At 36.3% G+C, this 22,695-nt stretch overlaps 1 protein-coding gene and 1 pseudogene across 1 annotated transcript; one reads left to right on the plus strand and one right to left on the minus strand.

Annotated features, from left to right (window-relative positions):
- Positions 1-5,131: 5,131 nt before the first annotated feature.
- LOC132311154 (protein JASON-like) lies at positions 5,132-11,812 on the plus strand. The gene is made up of 7 exons (XM_059808916.1): positions 5,132-5,913; positions 6,136-6,181; positions 6,658-6,749; positions 8,378-8,625; positions 9,044-9,839; positions 9,929-10,011; positions 11,413-11,812. Exons 1-7 carry the CDS (start codon positions 5,737-5,739, stop codon positions 11,480-11,482), a joined length of 1,512 nt encoding a protein of 503 aa, XP_059664899.1. The 5' UTR covers positions 5,132-5,736; the 3' UTR covers positions 11,483-11,812.
- Positions 11,813-18,605: 6,793 nt separating this feature from the next.
- LOC132313852 (protein VACUOLELESS1-like) overlaps positions 18,606-22,695 on the minus strand; it is a 34,839-nt pseudogene continuing 30,749 nt past the window's right edge.

The raw sequence follows: 22,695 nt of genomic DNA on the forward strand, positions 1-22,695 counted from the left end.
ATCTTCGTTACTTGTCCAATTTCTCTCAATTTAATATATGTTAATCAACACATCAAGGGGTAATATTCTATCATGTCACATGATTAAATAAAGCTATGGACAACCAGGAAAATTAAATCCTTCACAAGAAAATTAAATAATAAAATCTCTAGATTTCATATTTAAGCATATAAACAAGTTGTATAAACATCAATAGCATGTTATATAACAATAATTAAACCTATAACGCCCCCTACCTCAATTTGAGATGAAAACCTCAAAGGCCCACCGAAAAAAAAGTGTTCCGAATCCGCCGAAACCGAAGGGTTTTGTCGAGGACAACACGATCTACATGAATCCGAAGGAAGCCCCATGAAAATCACAACTTGACCTCAAACCCAAACTCAAGAAATGGTCAAAAATGAATTCTAATAAGGGAGAATGGTAGAACACGTCGAGGGGAATAAAAACCGTGAAGGCCGAAGACTTTTTACTTAGGAAAAGTAAATCAAAGGAAGAGAGAGAAGGTGGCAGCTCCATGGGCATCCATGGCTGCTTCAGGTCGTGCAAGGACAGTGGGAAACATGAAAAATAAACTATTTCACCCCCCTTTTATAAAAATCTCAAAAAGTGCCCCTAACGGGCCCCGCCAAGTCCAGAAAAGTGAAATTTGAGCAAACGCGCTCAAATGGCAAAACTCTGTGAACAAAAAAGATTTAAAATGAGAAAATATGAACAAAAGAAGAAACAGCATTAAAAACTGAGTTCCGAGCAAAAAGTTATGCCCCGAACAAGTTCGGCGACAACCGGGTCCAGAAACTCTGAAACTGAAGAAAAACGATCAGAAGGAAATTCTATGAATTTACGAGTTAACGAAAAGTGAAAATGAATCCCGTATGAGGATCCAGGCTCCAAATGAGATATTTTGTAATAACTTTCGTTAATTGCACAATGGCCCCTACAAAAAGGGTTAACTACTAAAGTGCTCCAGAATGAAAATATCTTCCAAAAGATATTTTCTTAGATACCCCTGAAATAAAATATTTTCAAAAGATATTTACAAAAAACACCCCAAGAAAAGAAAAAGATTCTGAAGAATTATGCATCCACGTCCCTATGGACACCGGGAGCAACCAGAGTACTTTCTTGCAAAAGTGAAGATACGATTTCAAGGAAACCACTCAAGATAAAAGGCACGTGAAGTCAAGAACCAACTCCGAGCATGAGAAGTGAGGCTGTGCCAACAATGTGACAAATGGGGAAAAGACAGAATAGGGAAAAAGACGAAACAGGGAAAAGGACGAAAGGCGCATAGTGTCCGAAAAGTGAAAATGCTAAAATGACTCGGTCCTCAAAGGAAGTTGTCAATTCACATGAAAGAGTCTCAGAAACCAATTTCGAGCACTCGAGATGACACTAAGCGACACGAAACAGAGCTCAGAAAAGAAAATTAAACGAAAAAAATTCATTCGTAAAATTTCAAGAAAAAGGAAAAGGAGGCAAATGACCGGGTCGTTACAAGCTCACTCACTACCATGCCTTATGTGTATAATCCATTATGTTAATTACTTAGCCATAGGTCCCCATGCATCAATAACTAGCATATAGTATACACTAATCAAGTCCCAACTCATTCTAGGTCAACCCTACCCGTCGTTCCTAGGTTTTCTAACCTACAGCTCTAATACCATTCTATAATGTCCCAAAAATTCATAACGCAATAATTACATTAATAATCTCACATACATACATGCATAAAAAAATAAAAATAAAAAAAATTCTCCCAGGACCTAATCAATTATATCAACATCCTCAATATACATAAATCAATACTAAAAATACATGTCCAAAATAAATCTCCAAATAGACAAAATAAATCCGCAACACAAGTTCCTCCATATTCTTTTCATTTCCTCAAAATGTTAAGGAAGGGGTGAGCAACACTTGCCCAGTAGAGAGTGGCTAAATCACATCTCCTATAACCACGTGAGTTACACAGACAAAGAAGAGAACTAAAGGGGAATGGATCATACTTTGAAAGGGAAAGTCATGTTTCATCATATGGGTATCGTAATAAAGAGAAAAAGATGATATAAATAGCAATATCTAAAGTAATTCCAATTTAATTCAATGTAAGATCATCGGTCACAAAGCACAATTTAGTAATGAACATACATGATATGAATCATAATGCATCCCATCCCAAATCTGGTCTATATCGACCCAACCTTCACTTTTCGAAAATTCGCTAACCGACTTTACCGAGGCGAGATTGATAGTTATCCCCGGTTCCAAATCCAGTAACCGTTAAAGGGCCTAGTATCAACTTTTTCATGCCTTACACCGGGCTGCGCTCCCTCTATGTTAAGCTAACCCTAGACTCGCGAAATCTAGTTCATTTAAATAAAATAAAAAAAAAAAATCTTCTCTTCCATTATCAAAAACTTCACTTTCCAAAAGAAAATTTTCCTTTTTCAAATCCTTTCTAAAAACTTTTGGAAATTAATGCTTCATTTGACCAACCCAAACCAACCATACCATGCCAATGTGAATGCCATGAATGAAATGGGCTCTGCACACAAACCACGACACACACACCCATCCCATGCATGTGTGATAAATGAACATGGCATTATAATGTCCCAATTTTAGAATTGAAGTATGATTCTACAAACTTAGCAAGCATACAAGCATGAACAACAATTGTGAACACTTTCACATAATTTCCACAATATCTGCAGAGTCCTCACAAAACAATTCATAGATAATTCATTTTAAAACGAAAAGGGGCAAACCATAATTCTTTGGAATCTAAACTCAGAAAATAATATGAAAAATTTACTCCCAATAGCTTAAGCATTTCCAATGAAATCAAATTTTACAAGTAAAGTAATAATCCTCAACTAGAAGAAAATCTGGGCAACTTTGAGAGAAAATTTATAGAAAATTCATCCAACACCGGAATGTGGGAAATTAAATTCATTTTGAATGCTAAATCATGAGAGTATAAAACTGAAATTTTTTGTAATCATTCGATATCGGGATGTTGCCCAAATAATTTCATAAACATTTGTTTTCAAACTGTGGTAGAAAACTGAGCAGCGACTACCGTCTGAATTTTACAAAACATAATACATGGTCTAAAATCATAAAAATTGGCAAAAACTCACTAGACTAGTGTTAGAACTTGGAATAAAATTTTGAGAATTTTTATACATTGGGAAGTCAACCAAATAACTTTGTCAAACCTGTTTTCAAACAGTGACCGGAAACTACACAGCAGCTACTCTCCAATTTTTATAAAACTAAGTACACGGTTTAAAATCATCAAAAATTACAGAACTATACTTGACTGATGCAGGAACTTGGTATAAAATATTTAGAATTTTTCTACGTGAGAAAATCAGTTAAACAATTTTATCAAAACTTCTTTTCCAGTAGTGACATGAAACTGGACAGCAGATACTTCTAGATTTTTAGAAAAATATGCACGCGCTCTAAAATTATAAAATTTTTATGACATATACTAGTCTCAAAGGAGAAGTTCCAGTAAAAATGTAGTTTCAATTGGAGTAACACAACATTTAAATCAAAATTCATTCCAAAGAAGGTTGGCATATTCACAAGGTAAGATATGTCATCAACAAGTGAATCAAAGGAAGCAAGGTTCAACAAAAATATGGCATGAATTCATTAACTAAAATCAAGAGAACAATGAATTTAACCATATAGGAGGCTGCCCAAGGCAAATAACATAATCATCAAAGACTTAAGTATGCTTTGACATGAATAATAACTAATTTACTCACAATAATCAAGGAAATTGTGGGTTAGACACCCCTATCTCAAATTATAGCAAAACCCCCAAAATTGAAGTCCTCCAATCCCATGCATGAATGGGGCCAAATGAAAGCCCTCTTCGTGCTTTCCAACTTTCCCATCTATGGCAAAATCAAATTCTCAAATAACAAAGCTAGATCAAAGCCTAAAGTGTGTGAGAAAAAGAAAATAAATAAATAAATAAATAAATAGAGCAAAGAGAGAGAACACATTAAGTTCAATTATTTTATTTGTAGCAAACAAGTAGTTAGTTTATCGAAATCAGGAGGTGATCCAGCCGCACCTTCTAGTACGGCCTTCAGAGACTAGTTGGTGTAGCGATGATGGTAGGTTGGTTGGATCACAAAGGTTACTGAGAACGAGCAGCCCCTTTACTCAGATAGTCACGGTCCTTCATGCCTGGGAATACAACTCTGATTTAGAGGTAGATTGGGACATTCCTCGATATTGCTGAATCATAGACAAATCACAGACAAATGAAAAACAAAATAAGTCAATCTATCTATATGTGTGTTAATATCTAGAGTAGAATCATATGAAGGGGATGTTATATTTTTATATCTAACCAATTTGTGGCGGCATGCTTAACACATGCAAGTCGGACGATCGCCTGGAAGGGACAAAAGAAAGATCTTGTTGTTTCTTTAACAATTTTCGATTCTCAATGAGGATTAGCCAGGCCTCGCCACTTGAGTGAAAGCTTAAGGCTTGTCAATCTATTTCTCCCTCACCCCAATGTGGACCCATAAAACGTAAGCCACGAATAAGCCTGGACCTAAACTTAGCCTCTGACTCGTATTGTGTAACCCGCAAGTCGGCTTGAATAATATTCATTACTTGAAGTGGTTCTTTCGGGCAAGAAAGTATGTAGGTCTAGATCTTATCCTGAGTTCTAGGCTTCAAAACTTCTGGATTGAGCATAGGTGGTTCCCCCCTCCTGCTACGACTAGCAGCTCCAGCTCGCAACCACGGGAGTCCGCTCGGCGAGGCGCCAAAGTGGGGAGAATGATCTTCTTCGGTAGATTCCTTTGATCCGGCAGAACAACTCAAAAGATAAAGAAGTATCGTTAATTTCTTCATAGTTGCTAAATCTGCACAATTCCCCCTTCATGTTTTGTGGAGAAGGAAAGATGAAGCAAACTGTAATGACCAATAAGTCATTAGATATAAGTGGGTCCCACGGCTTGTAATAAAAATCTTTATTAATGTAACATATATACACACACACACACACAACAAACATAATACCACCACACATTTATACATATAATCATGTGCACAAGTATCAAAGAAATATGCATGTAGTGTAATGAACCCAAAATAAAATTCCCGAACTCAACAGCCCCGGTAGCGGATCTCACCTGGGACCTTTCAACCCGAAAAACGAAAAAATTCCGAAATGGTAACCAATACATTTCCAAGAGTCCTGAGCTCAAGGAAATGTCCTAACTAACTCTAGAGACTCATTTGGCACACCCCACGGTGCCCGGTACTTAAAACAAGACAATTCCAAAATAACCTCGAAAAATTGAAAAAAATTCCCAAAAAATGAAAAATAGAAAAAATCAGAAACATCACGGCACCATGCATCGATCTCCCTCAAAATTTTCTCAGTCAAGGCTTGTTCAAAAAAAGAAAGAATAATTTCCCACACCCGTTACTACTGTGGTCGTAATTATTTGATCAATTATATGGAAGGGTTTGTCTTTCCCTCGTTTTTGCACCCGTTTAAAATTCAAAAAATAATACAGACCAGAACATACATATCAGTACAATATGTGTGAGTATTGATCAGTAGTAACCCCTCTTTCTCTCTCTATAAATCAAAAATCTCATCAGTGGATTGAAGAGAATTAGAAACCAAAGAAAGAATATAACAACAATCTAGGGTTTTATTTGGTTGGATCACTTCATCAGATGATGATACGCTCTTTCTTGGAGGGTAAATTCAAAGAGTATCTGTGCAGATCTGTGAGAGCGATGGGTTCTTTCTTCTGCTGTTTCCGAATCAAAGACGACCAGAATTACTTATCAAAGAAAATGGACGACCAGACTCCTCTCGTCCTTGAATCTTCAGTCCCTTCGAAGCCCAGAGTACGTCTTTTTTCCCTTCATTTTTAGCATTTTTTTTACTTTCCGTTTGGTTGCAGAGAAAATTGGGGAAATAGATAAATGAATTTTGACGCCTATTTAATAAAATAGGGGGTTTCTTGTTGTTTGCGTTCCAAGAATTGAAGTCCTCTATTTCCTACATTTTCTCAGCAACCAAACAGATGTTTATCGAAAGTTGTTCATTTTCTGTGTTTTTTTTATCAGGAGCCCTTCATTTCTCGATTTCGCCTATTGCCTCTGCTGCATTCAGGTAACTCATTCTATTTATTTACAAATCGATTTGATATTTCTAATTGTGCTTTTAATCGTCTCAGATCTTGATTGGTCTATTCAATGCATTGATGTTCGTGAAGAATTATAGTCTTAGGCATGTTTGAATCTTCTAGTTTTCAATGTCATCTAGAAAAATTCATCTACAATTCTCTTGTATTGATCTTCCCCCATGTTCTGTTGTCACTCTCATTGCAAAGCTTGTCATCCACATATGTAGGACTGACTATAAACTTATTCAAGTCCTTTAATTTCATATTCCTAGAACGCTTTCTAGTTTCTACTTTCTTAGATAGAATTTCAGTTATTCACAACATTCGTTTTGCTAGATATTATTTCTAAGATTTCGAACAAAATGTATTTGATGATGTAGAGATTTAATTTGTATAGCCTTTTGTTTCGCTATGAGAAATATGAATTTGGTTGCTGAACTTAATTTTTTTTTTTCAATTGAAGAGAAAGATGGTTCACCATGCAAAAAGGATAAGAAAAATCATGCTTTTGGTACTCCACTGCCTGACTTTGATGACAAAGAGCTGAAGGATGAGGTCTGTACTCATTGCACAATTTGTAAAGTTCTTAAAACATTCTGTTATTATTATTATTAAAATGTTTGCTAATAGATTAAATTAGATAAGAGACACATGCCTGGTAAGTATGCTTCTTTAAGAATGTCAAGAAATCATTGTGCTAGTAGACCTGTAGTAAACCTTCACCTGGTGCTTCGAGGATTTTTTTTATTTTTATGTTTACATTATTCTGACTGTGCCTTGGATGAGTTCTTATTAGCTCATTGTTCTCTTTGTTGAGGAGTTTGGTTATTGAACTTGTAATCTTAATTGAATTTCAATTCATATCTCCCCTTATGTGATGTGGAGGAGTGGTTTTTGGTTTATGTAGTTTAGTTTATAATTTGTCTTGAAGAGAATGCATTACCGGTCCTCTTTCACATTCTAGTGGCTTATGTTACCCATTTTATTTAACTCTTATTGTTCATTATCTATGGAAAAAACTTTGCTGATTTAATAATCGTCATCACGATCAAAATATTTTTCATCATTATTATTACTAATATACTCTATTGGATACAAATAAAATTAAAATTTGAAATTAATCGAATGACACTTTATTATATTGGAAAAGATTTTTATAGAGTTGGAGTAGGGACGTAAACGCTTTTTAGAAAAAATAATGTTAGTGAAATTTAATATAATAAGAAATTATCCACCTCAGTACCTCCATGTTGCAGGTAATATTTCAGACTGAATGTTAAGTGTTCCTATGAAACTTAACTAATTACGCAGCTGGTTTGCTGTTGTATTAGCTGGCTGAAATTAGATTACGAAATACCGATCTACCTTTGTCCTTGTGGTTTTGGGTCTCAATTCCCAAGCCCTAGGACAAGGTTTCGAGACTGGTGGAGACAAAAGAAAGGGGGAAAAAAAATAGATTACAAAATCTCCTGGTACTTTTTTGGAATATACCCAAAGCTCCTTGCAATTTTGAAACTTTGAGTTCCTATAGTGGAATGGGTTTTCAGTTTCTAGCGTTTCATTACTTTCATGAGGTTCTTTGATTTAAAACACTTGCTACTATTTAAGATTGAAAAAGTGATTCCATGCCTGAGGTTCTTTGATTTAAAACACTTGCTACTACAATCTTTTGTATTCTTCTTCTTTTCATAAAATTACTTTGATTATTTTATTTTGTTTTCTTTTTTGTTATTCTCAAAAATAAATTGGAGCATTTTAAGCATTGTTGGCATTTATTTGGTTTTTCGATCCTTATTTGTTGTATTATGTTTTAATTTTCTTTACCTTTTGCACTGGAATTCACAGTAAAGACTGGTCTTTATCTTGTTAGCAAATGCTAAGATTGCCTATTTCCTTCATTCGTTTTTTTGATAGAAACTCTTTTTCGTAGATTTCTAAAAAAAGAAAGTAAGATGCTTCTAGGTTTTATGCTGGTAAATTTTTTTTTACTTGTCTTTAATCCTTTAGTTGACTTTGATCATGATCCTATTTTCTTTTAGCAATATTATGGTCAATTAAAGTTAAGATTCAACAACATTTTCTTACAAGAATTGATCGTCATTTATATGGTATTGTCCATTTTTATTTCAATTTCTTCAGAGCCTAATATGTCATTCATTGATTTGGTTAATCTTATTTTGCAGGCTATGTTCCTCAAAGCTTGTGGTACTGTAATTCAGACTCCTCCTGAAATACGGAAAGCATCTGAGAAACTGAAAAATTTAACACCCCATGATGAAGGTACTGTAACATCAAAATTTCATTCATGGGTTCCCAATGCACCAATTGAAAAACTCTGGCCGGACAAGCAACCAGATCGGCCTCCTACTTCTATCAAGTTTGGTGAAACATGGGAAAATGGATCAGTTTCGTCAGAGCATACACCTGGCAGGTTGAACCTAATCTGTGTGAAATGCTATGAAGTGACTAACTAAATACAATATGCTTCTAATTCTGATTGAGCATGCGTTTACATGAGAAAAGTGACCTGGCATATGTTACATACTTGTAAGGATTAATTCAGAAAACTGATTTTGACCCTTTTAAACTAGAATATATTATTCTTTAAGGCTTTGAAGAAAATACCAGTGGCTTCTTAGAGATGAAATGTGAAGCAAACATGATGTGGCAACATGATATATCATGCTTCCTCCTCCATTTTGTCTTTTAGTCCTTTCTGGCACACAGGTTTTTCTTAGGGGTTCATTGCATGGTCTTCATGTGGGTAATGTGCATACTTAATATTTTTAATTGGTCAGATTTCATTTCCACTTGTCTGACTGTCATGTTTTTTTTTTTGGTTTTTGTAGCTGTATATCCAATGGACAAATTTCTGGAAGAAACTCTACCTGCTCTACCGAAGGCAGTGTTGGTACTACCACTAAGATTCATGTCGATCAGACTCATGACACTTCATTAATTTCACCCACTCCTTTGACTGAAAATGTGCAGCGCATGAGCAAGTCTGTGCATTTTGAATGTGAGTCCGATGTGACTTCATATTCATCAAGCTTTTCATCTGGGATTGCTAGCCAAAATTTGAAGCAATCTGAGTCAGCAGGTATCAACATTGCGTCAAAGTCTTCACCTTACCCAACCCCACTAAAACTAACTAATGAGATGCAAACACCTGGAACTGTGTTCCCTGCGTATTTAGAAAATATGGCAAACAGGAAGAACCCCCATATTAGGTCTCAGTATGTGTACACAGTCCTGAATACTGTTGAAAATTTCTCCAACTGGAAGGCAGTGAAGGAAGAAGATTCCAACTCCTATCAACTATCAGGTAATCTGAGTGGATCTCTTGAGCAGGCTGATACTGATGGCCCCAAGTCAGAAATGGAGATGAGGGTAAGTTCAGTTGAGGATGAGATGAAGGTGGAAGCAAGCCTGTCTTCTTGGCTGAAACCACAACCAGTCAATCAAGATGATGGCTCTCCAAACTTTGATTATGTTTCTACAGAAAATGCTCAGTCTGGCAGAACTCCTGGGGACACGGCTACATTTGGGATGGTTACTGATCTCTGGGATAAAGATGAACTTTCTCACACCTCGCCAAAGTGGTGCGATGGGAATGGAATTCTGAATTCTACCAAGTATGAAAAGGTACTTTTTACTTATCTTCATCATCGTTTCTCCTGGCCCGCACATACAAATTTTGTGTAAAAATCATGCCAGTTTCAACTTGTTTGCAGGATCAGAAAGTTAGTTGCCATGCAACACCTTTTGAGGAGAGATTAGAAAAAGCATTCTCTGAGGATATCTTCATCTCTCAGAGGTATTTCATGCTTCCTCCTCCATTTTGTCTATTCAGTCATGTTGCCGTATCATGTTGCTAGGGATTTAGAGTATACTTAAATTGTGTCATGGTAGATTGAACCCAAACTAAGGTTAATGTGGAAACCCCAGTACTTTCTCATCCCAGTTTGCAGTGGTCTTTTTTTTGGCCAAGCCATGTCATGCACATTATTTTTTTTTTTTATCATTTTTATTCCTAGTTGATACTCACGCACCCCCCTCCAAGGAATTGTTTGCACCCAAGAGGAGTTGAATCTTAGACTTCATGAGGCATTAGGGTCAAGTGACTTGCCCACTATTTTTGTTGTGAATCATTGGATAATTAACAATGAATATTCTTTTGGACAAGTTATTTAAACAATCATTGTAGTATAAGATGTCCATTTTTTAAAGCAGAATGGTGGAGGAAGAAATTAAGGCTCTCCCAAAAAAAATTGTGAAAATAATTTTGCGAATTAATCTCTCTCCTAGATATAGGGCTCCTTCATTCTCTCTGTCATTGTACTTGGGACAAAAACCTGTCCTTTCCTTTAAGAGGATTTCTTTATAACCTGTAGCACAAGGCTTGAAAAGCAGAATAGTGCAGGAAGTGTAAGGAACCCCATTATTGAAGTGACAGTCTTCTAGTGTATGATGTAAATTTTGTATGACCATCTTATTTCTTCAAGATGTCCATTTGATGTTTTGACTTGTGCACCTCAAATATACTCGTTCCTCTTTCGTTCTATATTATAGTGAATGAAGCTGCCATCCATAAGGGTATCTATAATTGAGTATGTAATGTCGGCTTTATCTTAATGAAAATGTAACAAAAATTTTGATGTTGTTAATAAGAATGTAACAGATAGAAATCATAGAACTAAGATTCAATCAGACTGGGTCGTGGTATAATTTTCTGTCATTTCGCAACAAGTCAATGAACATCAAATCAAATAATTTGGTAAGTTAACTCTTGTTAAAAAAATAGATATGAGATTCTGAATGTTTGTGTTATATTTGGTAAGTGATGCAATCTGAATAATTACAATAACTTATAATGGTTGCTCATTTATTTATTTATTTTCATTTCTATTGAAGATTGAATTGGTCGAGAAAAATCCTCCTTGTTTCTTATTTTATTTTTATTTTTTCTCTCTTTTCATTCTCATCATTTCTTCGAGCCTCCACCATTGTATTGTGTATGAAAAGAGATATTATAATGAAAGATATGTAGCCCTTTAGGCTCTTTGTGCCGTGGATGTAGGCCCTAGTGGCTGAATAACGTAATAGCTCTGCGCTCTACTTGTTTTAATTTCTTTCTTCACATATATTTTATGCTTTACAACAATTTATTTTTTCCCAAATAAAGTAATTTCTGATTAGTCTTTCATTTGATTTACAGGAAGCAAATCCATGGGACACCAACAATAGATTTGAATGGAAATGTGGAAAGTGATACTTTTTTAACCTAGGTTGCCATCTCAGGCCCATTCCAAGTGGTTGCTACTTGCTTCACTCTGATGAATGCTAGACAATATCATTGTTCATTGTCTCTTTTTGTGAATTTGGATTTCAGAACTACAATGAGAGTTTGTAGGAATTTCTTGAACATTCAAACTGAGGATGAAAGTTCTGCTTGTGTAGCTTTTTCACAGTATGAAGCAGCAAAATGTATAGTCAAATTTTTGGCTTGGCCTCATGTTCTTAAAACTTTTCTGCTCTTTTTGTCTTTTATTTCGCCTTGCCTTGTCTTGCTTGTGAAGATTAATCAAGATAGTTTGTCTTTATTTTTGAGTCCATTAATTTTGCAAGTTGAACTTGACTTGAATGGTTTAGAACAATTATTATTATTACTTACGAAAAACAAAATAATAATAATATTAACAATTATTATTGACTGGTATGAAGGCTTAGTAAAAAAAAAAAAAAATTTAAAGAAAAAAAAAAAAAATGAATTACCTCAAGTTTATGGAATCATGGTCTGTACTACTTCAAGCTTTGGATAGAGGGTGTACCACATTCAAACCTTCTTCCTCAATCTTCAGGCTTTGAAGTAAGAGCTGTGAAGTTTATTCTCTAGCTGTATTTTTCAATAATATCTTGTATAACTAGAGAGACATCATTATATTCAGAGTGAATTTGTGGTGAGCTTGGTGAGCGCTCTGAGTGAAATTGTGTGTGTATTTCCAATTCATTCCTTGTTTGCTATATTTGGTGTCCTACAAGTTTGACTTTTTATGTGTGAAGTCAAACTTGCATCAAGTTGTAAAGTTAGAAAAATCTCATAAGATACCAATTCATCCCCTCTTGTTATCTTCAAAAACTCAGTCTTTAATCTAGTATCACGCCAAACCCAGGTCTCGAGGTGTTCGATTATGTTATCCGGGTAGGTGGAGTGATCAGACTGCAATGAGAATGTTATGTGTTCGGACGAAGAAAATGATAGAGGTTCGAGTATGGGAAAATTGTTAGAGGTTCTTGTCTTGCATCGAATCCAAATATATCTAGATAGAGAGAATTTTAGGGGCGAATTCAGAAATTATCACTGGTGTGGGATAATATTAAACATAAATTTAACTAACTTAGACTTGTTTGTGAACTAATATTTGAGTGGGCTAATATTAATAATAATTTTTTAATTTCTTTGAGTGGGCTTCTAAGACCCTGAAGAGTTTTGATCACATGTGAATGAGCATGCAATACTATCTAATGGTGTTTAAACTGTCCAACCCATCCAACCCATATTGCATTTAATTAGTATAAGGAGGCTGTATGACATTTTTTTATAGTAATTTATTTTTACAGTTTGCTGCAAGACATGGTGATACTTTTTTCTAAATAGAAAATTGAGTGCAGTTGTACCCACCTTTTACTTGCATAGGCCAACCGTCACTTGTGAAAGCCACAATTGTATCACACCATTTCTCTCTTTCTATTTATTTATTTGCACGACGGCTTGAAGCCTTAGAGAAATAATTAGATGGTTTTGATCATTTGGCGCTTAGTAAATTAATTCAATAAAAGTTAATATTAAATTTTTTATATATAATATATTAATAAATTTTGTAAATTCATTATTTTAGTCTGAAAGTTCAAAATTAATTAAAACATTAAGTATTAATGATATAAGATTATATAATAATCTCAAATGTAAGAGCATCACTTAAATGTCACGTGCCTTGTTATTTGAGTTTAAATAATTTTTAATTTATTTATTTTTATTTTAACCTGGCTAGGAATTGGGGAATGAGGTGGGTCAACCCCTACAAACGGCTTAACATCCCCCTCCCGCCCCACCCCCCCCCCCCCCCCCCCCCCCCGCCCCCCAAAAAAAAAAAAAAAACCTACCTAGAATTAACAACAATTAACAATAGCGGGGGTAATTTCCACTGTTTTAAAAGGGTCAGCAGCAAGAACTAAGTCGTTTATATTTTGGGGGAAATGGGTCTTTTCATTTTACCTTTTGTTATATTTATTTATTTATGAATAAAATAGAGCATAACTGTTGACAGTTCCATAAAAAACCGGACTGATGTGATCATTTTTCCTGGTTGAATGGGTTATATGAAAATAATGTATAGTTAGGGAGGTTTTCTGATTTTAACCCTTTAGGAAATTATATCCATGAAAATCAAAGGAAAGAGCTTTCTCACAACTTTTCTTTTTTTCTTTTTCCCCTTCCGTTCACTAACAAATGTATGTCTTGTTAAAAATAGAACCACTGCTCATACAAATACAATTATCCAAACAGAAAATAAAACTAAAGAGAAATAAATATGTGCAGGGACGGAGCCAGAAAATTTGTTCAGCAAAGGCACATTGTAATATTGTACACCATAATATATATATAGAGAGAGTGATATTTTTGGGATTAAACTAAAAAAAACATATATAGTATTTTTTTTTTTAGTTAAGGAATAAACATATATAGAATGTTACTCCCTCCGTCCCAAGATAAGTGTTATGCTTTCTTTTTTGTCCATCCCAAAATAAGTGTTCACTTTCCTTTTTCAAACAATATATTTCACATCATTCCAAGAATGTCCTTTAAGTTTAAATTTCAAACTTCAATATTTAAAACTTAAAAAGGCAACATAGTAGTTTTCTAGGCAAACAATATATGGTCCCACATGTTCCCTTAAAAATCACTACTCCCCATAAGTGACACTTATATTGGGATGGAGGCAGTATAAGAGAGAGTGAAAATTCGCCCTCGGGGGGCACTTTCTATATTTTTGTGAAAAACACATATAAGAAAAATATATATAAAAGATAAGAGGGATAGAAAATCCCACTCCCTCCGTCCCTGAATATGCGTTCCTCAGCTGAGGCAGCTTCTTCCTCAATGATAGAAATGGACAACTTCTTGAAGGGATGGTAGCTTCAACCGTGTATTCCTCACAATTATGAAAGAGCATTTATAATACACACGCAACACAAAAGGAAATTGAGGACAGGATAATAGTGCGGAGAAACAAAACTAGGAAACATCAGAAATAATGCACCGAATCCCATCTATTGAGATTTTACCTATTATAATCCGAGATTATACAAATCCTACAGCTATAGGATTGAATTATTTACTCCGTGATTTAGGGCTAATTAGTAGGTAATTTGTTTCCCAAGTATTATATATTTAGTTACCTATTTTAGCTAGGTATTACTCTATAAATTGGATGTAATACCATCGTGAATATTATTGAATTAAGTTTTTAATCCTCATATTCTTTCTTTGAATTTCATGATAGTATCAGAGCTTCTATCAATGAAGCACGAACAACCTCCAATAAGTGATGATTTTTTCGCTCTACAACCCCGTTCTGCTAGGGTGTATTGGAACAAGTGGTTTGATGAATAGTTCTATGGGCTCCCAAATAGTGTTGAAGATCCAAACTTCGATATTCTCCACCATTGTCACTACGGAGAACTTGAATATGTGCATTGTAGTGAGTTGCAACCAGTTTATGAAATTTTTGAAACAATAAGTTTACTTCACTTTTGGATTTCATCAAGCACAACCAGGTCATCCTGGTACAGTCATCAATAAAAGTAACAAACCAACATGATCCACCTAAAGTAGTGACTTTGGACGGACCCCAAACATCAGAATGTATAACCATAAAAGGAAGTTGACTTTTATTCAAACATAATGGAAACGAAGCACGATGGCTCTTTGCTAGTTCACAAATATCACAGCGAAAACTAGAACCATCAAAATTTTTAAATAAACTAGGAAATAATTTTTTCTGATAACCAAAGGAAGCATGCCCCAGACGTCGATGCCACAACCAGATTTCAGATTTCGTTTTCTCCCCTTCAGAAACATCCACTGTCAATCCTTGTCGTAGCTTGTTATAACTTTTTGACATCAAGTCCAAGTAATACAGCTTCCCTCGCCTAATACCACAACCAATCGTCTGTTTTGTTTGGATGTCCTTAAACACACAAAAATCAGGCCAAAAAATTACACCACAAGATAAAGCTGTGGTTATTTGAGAAACTGACAAAAGATTATAAGCTAAGGATGGAACAACTAAAATAGAATCGAAATGCAGATTATCAGTGAGTGTCAAAGAACCTTCCCCAATAAATGGGGTCGAAGTACCATTGGCAGTGGAAACAAATTGTTGGGAGGAGGAAGTAAGAGATGAGACCTATCTAAAATCAAACGTCATATGATCTGTAACATCAGAATCAATTATCCATGCACTATTAACAACAGGTGTACAAATATTTAAAAACTTACCACCATTATCTCCGGTTACTACCAACCCTAAGGCCTTTTCAGCACCATCATCCTCGGTCTTAACAATTGTTGCAGTAGAGGTCTTCAACGAATTCTTCTTCCAACGACTATGATCCCACCATTCCGGATATCCCACAAGTTCGAAACAACGACTTTTGGTATGACCAGTCTTATTGCAATGAGTGCATTTGAAGGTAGACTTGTCTGCACCGTTGGTGGCTTTAGATTGATTTGGTTTAGTACGGTCTTGCCAGTTTTGCCTTGAATCTGTTGCGAGCCATCATGACTGAAGCTTCAGAGTTTTCGGACTCCCCTGTCAGAGTTGCACGACGTACCACTTCGCATCGAACTAAAGCGTAACAACCTTCCAAGTCTGGAATTGGATCATTGCGTAGAATTTCTCCACGAACTTGTTCAAAATCACCATCCAATCCGGCAAGAAAGATGTGAACCCTTAGTCGCTCAATAGACTTTCGATATGCTTCAATGTCATCCGGATCTTACATGACCACTTTATCTCGATGGTCCATTTCGCGGAAAACCTCAGTTAGCGCTCCATAATATTCAGATAGATATTTTCCATTTTGTTTAGGAGTGAAGGCCTTTTGGTTCAAGGCGAAAACTTGCAACTCATCATTCCCATCATAAAAGGCCTTTGATAAAGCACTCCAGATTTCACGGGCAGTGGGTAAGCGTAAATAACGCTTCATAATTTCTGGAGTCATGGACATTAATAGCCACTGCTTCACTTTCTAATTTTAGGCATACCATTTGTCAGTCGTCGTCGTTTCAGATCCCGATCCGGCGAGGTCTTCAGCGGTTTGGCAGCGGCTTGTGATGGGTTAATCAATGGTGACTGTGAATTGATGTGTAAGGGTATGGTTATGTTGTATGGGTATGAGATGCCTGTTGATGTATTGGTTGTGTATAGGTTTGGTATTTCAAGGCTAAATTTAAAGAGATTAAAAAAAAAAATTCAAAGAGATCAAAAAATACGGTTCAATGATGGCTCTGATACCATCATGAAATTCAAAGAAAGAATATGAGGATGAAAAACTCAATTCAATAATATTCACGATGGTATTACATCCAATGTATAGAGTAATACCTAGCTAAAATAGGTAACTAAATTTACAATACTTGGGAAACAAATTGATCCTCCACTAGGAAAGAAACCAGTAGGATGTCGATGGATCTACACTGTGAAGTATAAAGCCGATGGCACAGTTGAACGCTTTAAAGCAAGATTGGTGGCAAAAGGTTACACCCAAACCTATGGAATCGATTACACAAAGACGTTCGCACCTGTAGCCAAAATCAATACAGTTCGGGGCAACAATTTGATGTGAAGAATGCCTTTCTACATGGAGAATTATCTGAAGAAGTCTACATGGATCTCCCCCCAGGATGCATGATACCCGAAAAGTATAGTCGGAAGGTCTATAGGTTAAAGAAATCATTATATGGGTTAAAACAATCTCCTAGAGCATGGTTTGGAAGATTCACAAAGTCGATGATAGCCTTTGGCTACCGTCAGGGTAATTCAGACCACACATTATTCCTGAAGAAACAACAGGGTGAGATCACTGCACTTTGTATATGTAGATGACATGGTGGTTACAGGGAATGATCCTGAAGAAATGAAGGCTCTCAAGAAGTACTTGTCCAGAGAATTCAAAATGAAAGATCTAGGTTCTTTGAGATATTTTCTTGGGATCGAAGTATCTTGATCTAATAAAGGAATCTTTCTATCTCAAAGAAAATATGCCTTACATCTTTTACAAGAGACTGGCATGACAGCATGCCAACCACCTAAAACACCAGTGGAAGAAAGACTAAAGTTATGTGTTGAGTCCAATCAAGTACCTGCTAATAAAGGAAGATACCAAAGACTTGTAGGGAGATTGATGTACTTAACACACACGAGACCAGATCTGGCTTATGTATTGAGCATTGTTAGTCAGTTTATGCATGATCCTGGAGAGCAACATATGAATGCAGTTATGCGCATTTTAAGGTATTTGAAATCTACTCCTAGAAAAAGAATTTTGTTCACTAAAAATGCTGGTTATCAAAACATAGATGGATATACTGATGCTGATTGGGCTGGAGCTATAGATGATAGACGATCTACTTCTGGTTACTTCACTTTTGTAGGAGATAATCTTGTTACATGGAGAAGCAAGAAACAAAATATTGTTGCTCGCTCGAGTGCAGAAGCTGAATTTAGAAGTATGGCGCTTGGACTTTGTGAAACTTTGTGGTTAAGAATTCTATTACGGGATTTGGGTTATCTACCTGGGCAACCGATTCAACTATATTGTGATAATAAAGCAGCATGTGATATTGCCCATAATCCAGTTCAACATGATCGTACGAAGCATGTCGAAATAGACACATTCTTCATTAAGGAGAAGTTGGATGGAAAAATTCTAGAGTTGCCTAAATTTCGATCTGAGGATCAACTAGCAGACATTCTCACTAAAGCAGTCTCAAATCAAGTGTTTTCAAAAATTTTAGACAAGTTGGGCATGTGTGACATTTATGCACCAACTTGAGGGGGAGTGTTGAAATTTTACCTATTATAATTCGGGATTATACGGATCCTACAGCTATAGGATTGAATTATTTACTCCGTGATTTAGGGCTAATTAGTAAGTAATTTGTTTCCCAAGTATTGTATATTTAGTTACCTATTTTAGCTAGGTATTACTCTATAAATTGGATGTAATACCATTGTGAATATTATTGAATTGAGCTTTTAATCCTCATATTCTTTCTTTGAATTTCATGACCATCACCCCTTTATTTATTTACAAAAAAAAAAAAAAAAAAAAAAAAAAAAAACACTAGGAAACACCTTGGAAGGACAATCGGTCTCGAAGAGTGTCAAAAATTGATGAGGCTGATGCATTTTGTGCAAAAGTGAACTTCAACCGCCCAAGCAGTTCGCCATCTTTAGCCATGTGAGCACCTTCTAAAATGAGCTAAATTGGAGCATAGGCCTGTTCAATATTTAAAAATGTACCTTGAGAATACTTTTAACAAATATGAAAGATGATTAAATAATAAGTCATCACTCACACAGACGCGCGAGCGCACACACACACAGAGAGTAAATACTAGTATAATAACTCATTCCTTCATCAACCTTTAACCGCACACACACATAAAGTAAAAACTAGTATAATAACTAATTCCTTCATCAACCTTTAACCGTTGATGTCAATTAGAATTTAGAAAATGAATAGAGTAATGCATAACTCCATGCTGACAAAGAAAACATGAAAAGAAAGACGAAAAATATAAAACTACTGCAAAGAAAACAAGTGGTATGATTCTGAAACAATCCATTCTTTCCCCGAATTCTGAGCAAGCATTATTTATTTATTTTTTTTCAGTAAAGCTCCGCAGGCTTTAATAAGATGTCATAGAAGAATCAATGAACTTAGTGAATTCCAAAACTTTCATGGTATATTAACATTACCTCAGTTCTCTCTCCGAGATCTGCCAGTTTTGGGATGTATTTTAGAGCTTCACCTTTCTCATCTGCATCAGTGCATGCCTCCACAAATGGGCGATAACCTGTTGATGCAACACATCCAGCTCGTCAAATCTTTATGCAATAGGTATAGACACACACAAGAATTCATTTTAGGTGGTTCCAGGAATACATCAAGACATGCCACTCTTATGTATTAAACATAAAGTGGGAAACCAATTATGCTAGTATTAACACAAAAACCTGCCAATCAAAATTTAGATAAACAAGTTTAAATTGAAAATGAAGGAAGAAGAATCTCTTTAATATAGTTGTTAAAAGTTAGAAGTCTAATTAGATTATACAAAAACCCAGAGTTTCAATCAACTCCAAACATGTCTGTTACAAACTCATAACATTACTATCTCTGAGCAAACTAGCAGAAAGAAAACATTTTTGACATGCCATTTCAACAGACATAATTTTATAATTAAAAGACCTTAATGTGCCCATGTGAGCACCTTCTAAAATGAGCTAAATTGGATTCACATATCGCATAAGGTAAAAGACACCACTTTGATGGAAAGTTCAACAATCTGACAAACATCTGGTTATATTAGTCTATATATCATACTCTTGGGATATAACTGCATCCGATCCTACAATGCTTCACACAACAATATAAAATTCACATGAATGATGCTGGCTGAACAACTGAGGATGAAGAAAATGATCAACATCCTGATTTAAGATCAAGCTCATGTGGCCCTTGATCCATACCCGTAAAGGAGATCGAAGTAGAGGAATATTCTATGTAAAAATTAAACCATAGAGGATTAAATATTTTGTGAAATTGATAAAATTCAATATTGTTTCATGTTTCTGATCCTTTGTTATTATTTTTCTACTAAAAATTTGTATATTAAATAGCTTGTTGAACTTGGACCAAAGCCATGTTCAGTGGATGAATTCAGGGTCATTTTTGCTAATCTTGGGTAGAACTGATGGAAAACTTGGAGGAAGAGGGAGCTGTCCTTCACAGTTGGATTGAAAACAAAAATAGAGAAAGCAGGAAAAATAGTTAATTAAGAGAAAACTCTTGTTGCTCCAAATTTAACTTGAAATTTGTTAGAATGTTTATATCCTCCATAATATTGGGTCCTTATGTAATTACCCATAGTAGTTAGGCTTATTGTGTAATTAAGCAATATTGTGTAATTAGGGTCTATAACCCTTTGTTCTTTATATAAGCCTCATTGAGAGGGCTGAAGATATACACAGAATATACATTACTCTCTCTCTCTCTCTCTTTCTCTCTATCTCTCATGAATCTAAACATGGTATCAGAGCAATATAGATTCATAGGTGTGGGAAACAAGAAGTGTGTTACCCTTGTATGAGGTTGGACTCGCGATTGGAATCGCGAGTGTGTTGTTGGTGTCTTTGCCGGAAGTTCTTGTCGCTGGTACGCTGAGAAAATAACTCGTATTCGTCATCGTCCTTCGTCGCCGTCAGATCTGAAGCCCCCCGTAGTCGTCGCCGTCAGATCTGCAGCCTCCTTCATCGCCATCAGATCTGAAGCCCCTTGGCCACTTGTGTTGTTGCTGCGTTGATCGTCAGCAAGCTCGCCGACATCCACCATCGTCATTTGCAGAGGTAAGGCTTCATTGATTCGTCCTTTTTCTTGGTCAGAAGTTGCGGAGGTTCTGATTCGGTGTGGTGTCGCCGCTATGTGCTTACCAGGGTCTGTTGGTAGTTATGAAGAAGAACAGCCTTGTTTGGCTGCGCAGCTATGCTATTCCAACCCTGGTTTACTAAAACCGCGATAGCAGAGACCTGGTTCTAATCCGACCCAGTTGCCCGATCCGACCCGGTTGCCGATTCTGCATTTTTTTTTTCTTCCCCGGGTTCGTCTATTTTTTTTTTACCTTCTCCATGGCTTCCAGTTCAGACCTGTTATCTTCTAGCTCCTTCAATCCTCCCATGACTTTAGTCAAGCTTAATGGCAAAAATTACATCTTATGGGCCAAGTCAGTGGCCATTTTCCTGAAAGCCAAAGGCTTTGGTGCTCATTTGGTTCAGGATAAACCCAAAAGCAGTGATGCTGATTTCAGTTCATGGGAACAAAGGGATGCTCGGATCATCTCCTTAATGCTGAATTGTATTGAACCTCATATTAGCTCCAACTTGTTATATCTGGACACTGCCAAGGAGATATGGACCCGACTCCAACAATTATATTTCGGTGCTGGTAATATAACCAGAATTTATGAGGTGTGTAGACAATTTTTTAACCTCCAGCAAGGGACTCACAGTTTAGAGGAATACCTCTCAAGGGCAATGGGACTTTCCTAAGAAATGAATACGTATCAACCCATCACCTCTAATGTGAAAAGCATGCAGCAGCAACGTGAGGATTTTAATGTTGTTCGGGTTCTCACAGGATTGTCACAAGAGTATGAACTTGTTCGTGCACAGATTTTGGGGAGCCCTGCACTTCCCTCTCTACCTGATATGTTATCTAGACTCCAGCGTGCCACTTTATCTAGTGGCGCTTCAGGAGGTGCTTCCAGTGGTGTCACTGCTCCTCCTAGCAGTGAACGTTCTGCCTTAGTTGTGAACCAGAGTGGCTTTCAGTCTTCTCGTGGTGGTGGTGGTCGTTTTACTCGTGGCCGTGGCTAGGGTCGAGGTAGAGGCCGAGACTCAAAACTTTGCACTCACTGCGGTCTTACTAATCACACTGTCAATTACTGTTGGGGTCTTCATGGGAAACCACCACCTTCTTCCTACACACATCAAGTGACTTCTAATGATGGGGATTCTTCTCTCTCTGCCACACCCACTGCTCCACATGTGGCTGTTGAGACTGCTATGGTCACGATTCCCCGCGATGAGTATGCTGAGTTTCTGTCTCAACTACGGCCTTCCACCTCATCTTCCCTGGGGTCCTTGGCCTAATCAGGTAGTGCCCCTGCATGTCTTTTGTCCTCTAGTCAGAGTCCCTGAAGAAGGGAAAAGAAGAACATGCGGCTCTAGTAGACTTGTAGTTCTAGGTTATACATATCTCTTAACTTAGTGAATATACGGCTGAGATGTACTAACTTTAGTGAATATACGGCTCAGATGTATTACATATCAATGGTAAAAGAGATAAGGTTATGTGGTCATGTGTCAATACTTAGAGAATCCAAAGAGGTGAAAAAAAGTAAACAAAAGAATGCAAAGAGATAAGGTTATGCACATGTTTGCAATTTATTATTTTTTATTTAGGGTACTAAGTTTAATAAAATCAATGAGGTCAACCCACGTGATTATATATATATATATAACGAGCTTTAAACAAGCCTTGTTCACGAGCCTAAATGAGCCTTATACGAGCCTTATTCACGAGCCCATACGAGCCGAGCCTAACGTTGTTCGGGCTCGGCTTGTTCACTAAACGAGCCTAGAAATTGGGC

This window comes from Cornus florida, unplaced genomic scaffold, assembly GCF_030987335.1.
Source record: "Cornus florida cultivar Cherokee Brave unplaced genomic scaffold, ASM3098733v1 CherokeeBrave_3.0.0_Hap2_Chr06, whole genome shotgun sequence".
Taxonomy (NCBI): domain Eukaryota; kingdom Viridiplantae; phylum Streptophyta; class Magnoliopsida; order Cornales; family Cornaceae; genus Cornus; species Cornus florida.